General features: G+C 38.0%; 1 protein-coding gene across 1 annotated transcript; it reads right to left on the reverse strand.

The window, feature by feature from the left end:
• Positions 1–3239: 3239 nt before the first annotated feature.
• On the reverse strand, positions 3240–3885 carry LOC121917829 (secreted RxLR effector protein 161-like). Its single transcript, XM_042443950.1, has 2 exons — positions 3328–3885; positions 3240–3269 (listed from the first exon to the last, which is right to left on the reverse strand). Exons 1-2 carry the CDS (start codon positions 3883–3885, stop codon positions 3240–3242), a joined length of 588 nt encoding a protein of 195 aa, XP_042299884.1.
• Positions 3886–4068: the final 183 nt, after the last annotated feature.

The following is a 4068-nucleotide window of genomic DNA, read 5'->3' on the forward strand; positions in this document are numbered from 1 at the left end:
CTTATTTGCATGGAGTTTTTCCCAACCAGCATATCTTTCAAAATTGGCAGATCTTGAATGTCTTACTTCTTTTCCTCCCAAATAGAATTTGTAACTGTTTCCAGAATACCCCAAAAACATCATTCTTCTACTCTTGGGTTCACCTTTGTTTCTAAAGCATGCAGGTGTGTACACATATGCATATTGACCAAAGATTCTTAAGTATTTAAAATTAGGAATTCTACCATATAGAACTCTATAAGGAATATCATCTATTACTGAATGATAGAGTCTATTGGTTATGTGTACTGCTGTCAAAACAGCTTCACCCCAGAAATTATCACTTACACCCGCGTCAGCCATCATACAAGCAGTTAACTTTTTGATTTCTTGAATCTTTCTCTCTGCAAGCCCATCCTCACTAGGACATGCAGGATTTGTTGTGTGGTGTGTTATGCCAACCTTTTGGAACCAATAAAACAATTCATTAGATAAAAATTCCCCGCCTCTATCAGTTATAATTGTGTCTACTCTGAAATCAAATTTTCTTTCAACCATTCTTATCCAAGATTTTAAGCTTTGCCCAGCGTCTGACTTATTTTTCAGTATTCTGACAAATGTAAATCTAGTGTATCTGTCTACAATTACCAGATAATACTTGCATCCTCCTATAGATAAACAGTTTGCTTGGGCAACGTCAGCATGTACAAATTCAAAAGGTCTTCGTGCAATTCTTTTTGTCTTTTTTGCTACAGGATATGACTTAATTTTCACTTGACTACAAATGGTACAATCCAAATGATTTTTACAGTCTGCCACTCTCAGATCAGGGCACATACTGATTAGGTTCTTTAAGCATTTAAAGCTTGCATGGCCAAATTTTCTATGTAACTCATGTATACAATCCTTGTGTAACAGAACATTATCAACATTGTTTACATTTTCTAATTTGTAATTATCAACACTTTCCTCTAGGAAATAAAGCTTATTTTTCTTTAGCCCTATTCCGCAAAGCTCACCATTTAACTTTATCTTGCAAAGATTCTTTTCAAAAATTACAGTGTAGTCCTGGTCTGTTAATCTACTGACTGATAATAAATTGTTTTCCAACTCTCTCACATGTAGCACATTATTAAACTCTTGTTTTAACCCCGAAATGTAAACAGATCCCATTTCTTTTACTGAACTTACTTCATTGCCATTAGCTAGAATTACTGCATTAATATTGGCAGATTTCCTATTTTCAATTAACTCAATGTCATTACACATATTACTGGTTGCACCAGAATCTATTAACCATTTAGTATCTTTTCTGTGTTTCTCCTTTATCATTGTGGCACGTTCCTTCTTGTTGTAACTGCCCCTGAAAAATGTCGGCTTGTTCTGTCCCTGTTGCTGAAAGTTCCGCGTCGGCGGTCTGTTATCTCTCTGTCTGTACTGGTCAGCAGCCAATTGTTGACAGTTTCTTTGCAAATGTCCTGCCTTTCCACAGTGGTAACAACGTCGTTTTTCTCTCGCGGGAGCTGCTGCTTGGTGTTCTCTTAACTCAGGAGCCTGGTGCAGTCTTGGTGCTGATTTCTGTGAGTCTTCTTTTTCAGACACTCTTCTCTGATTTTCCTCCAAAATTCTTGCTACTATCAAGTCTCTGCTTAGTTCAGTCTCAGGCAGATTCTGAAGACTGTTAGTGATAGAGTCCCATGAACTGTCTAAAGACTCTAATAGTATGTAACATTGCTGTTCTTTGCTTATCTGGACACCTCTTAATTCTGCTTCCACAAACAGGTTTTGCATTTTCTTTAAATGTTCAATTACACACTGTCCCTTAGTCATCTTTTGTCTATAGATTCTTTTAGACCAAAGCATTTTGGCAAAAGCTGTAGTTGGAGTATGTAGCCTTTCAAGAGTCTCCCAAACTTCTTTTGCGGAGCCCTTATCTCTCACATCGTTTATCATGTCCTCCTCGAGCATCAAATACAAGCATGCTTTTGCCTTGCTATCTCTTTCTTTGGTGGCTGCATTTGCATCGGCTGCTAGCCCCGTCTCGACTGTAGCCCATAAACCTTCTTTAATCAGTAGTGACTGTGCATAAACTTTCCAGGTGGAGTAATTGTGGGAGTTTAACTTGCTAAACTTCAACACTTCCATCTTATCTTGTGCAGTGACTCAATTTGGCAAAGTCCTTCCTGAGTTTGCACAGCTGCCTCGTCTCGGGCTTTTCCAAAACACAAAACACTTCACTCACGAGCTTACCAGTGCAGCGTACACAGCTTGCTCTGATCGGTCGTCCACAAAACTTTCTTACTCTTCCAGGAAAGTTCAGCTTCTGTGGATGCTGGGTGTTCCAGTAACTGGCTCTGGGCCCATAACCCTTGTTAGGGATGATGGGAGTTGCAGCTCTTCTCCTGGCTTTCACTCTCACCACCCTGGTCAGCGGAAGAACAACCAGTTTGACCAGTAGCTCTGAGAATTGGCTGAAGATGTTTTCCAATCTTCTCTGCAGTCTGCTGGTTCTTGTTCAGCTCTCAAGACACCAGTCAACACAGTAGTCTTCTTATAAAAAGATCTACTTTTATTCTAATATATACACTATGCACAAAACAATCCACTACTCACAAAATCCACACTACTATACTCCTCAATACCCACACTACTATACTCCTCAATACCCACAAAAAGTATTGTCATACATTATTGCTTATATAGACATTTGTCTCTCTATTCATTATACAGTTGCCACCTTCTGGGCATGTACATACATTATGATTGACATACCATACTTGGCTCAATCTAGCCCTCACATTGCATCATACATTACTGTCCATTCAATGACTCTCAGGTGATATCAATTTGCATCTTTTCACTTTGTCATTGCCTCATATGTCCTTGGCTTTCAGGACTTTCTAATTACATTACTTACAACACCTGTGTGACAATTCAATAACTTTTGCTGTGTCATGTTACTTTCAAATACATTCATATACATATTATATTTCTTGTGACTATATATCCCATGTGGCTTTTTCCTGACAATCCCCTCCGAAATAGAATATTGTATGTGAATTATATTGTCATTCCAATCAACTGAGACAATCTCTCGTGTTTTTCAACTGTTAAAGCCTTTGTAAAAATGTCTGCTATGTTGTGTTGTGTCTCTATGTACTTTAACTCTATTTCTCCTTTCTGGACCATTTCTCTTACGTTCTGGTATCTTACACCTACGTACTTCGTTCTGTTTTTCAGACTTTCTGTTTCTGCCATTGCTATACAGGACTGTGAATCTTCATGAATTTCTACAGGAATTTTAAAGCTTTCATTCAAATCAATCAATAATTGTTCAATCCACTGTACCTCATTTGTGATTTCATTCAAAGCTGCGAACTCGGCCTCACTAGTGCTCAATGCTACGTTTGTCTGTTTTCTACTTCTCCACACAATGGGACTTTCGCTGTATCTTATAATCATTCCAGACACTGACTTTTTGTCTCCTGATTCCGAAGCAAATGAACTATCTACATAACATTCCAAATCAGCATTGCTTTTTCTAATTATCAACCTCTTGTCCATGGTTCCTTTCAGATACCTAATCAAATGTTTCACTGCTGTCCAATCCTCAATTCTCGGGTCGTTCACTCTTCTTGCCAAAACATGAACCGGGTATGAGATGTCTGGTCTGGTATGGCTAGAAATAAACTGTAAAGATCCAACAACACTTCTAAACAATCTTTTATCCTCAAAAGCTCTTGTAACTTCCTCTGACACAAAACTTGTAGTCATCGGAGTTTTCACAACCTTTGCACTCTGTAAACCACATTTCTCAATTAACCTTTCAATTTTCTTGCTTTGACTCAGCAAACAATGCCCTTCTTCAGTCCATTCTACATTTATCCCTAAATAAGACTTCAACATACCTAAATCTTTCAACACAAATTTCTTTGACAATTCATTTTTCACCAACTCAATTTCTTTCTTTGATTTGGCTGCAACGCACAAATCGTCCACATAGATCAACAAAATTACATCTCCTTTCGTGTATACACAAGCATCTGCAACACTTCTCTTATAACCTAACTTCTCCAATTCATCATTGAT

Source organism: Sceloporus undulatus, unplaced genomic scaffold, assembly GCF_019175285.1.
Source record: "Sceloporus undulatus isolate JIND9_A2432 ecotype Alabama unplaced genomic scaffold, SceUnd_v1.1 scaffold_1000, whole genome shotgun sequence".
NCBI lineage: Eukaryota > Metazoa > Chordata > Lepidosauria > Squamata > Phrynosomatidae > Sceloporus > Sceloporus undulatus.

Bases quoted from the DNA above. Each gene is read 5' to 3' on its own strand.
- LOC121917829 (XM_042443950.1), bottom strand. From the start codon at position 3,885: ATGTTGAAGTCTTATTTAGGGATAAATGTAGAATGGACTGAAGAAGGG. The intron at 3,270-3,327 runs GTACAGTGGATT...AAATTCCTGTAG, and splicing joins TGAATGAAATCACAAATGAG to AAATTCATGAAGATTCACAG.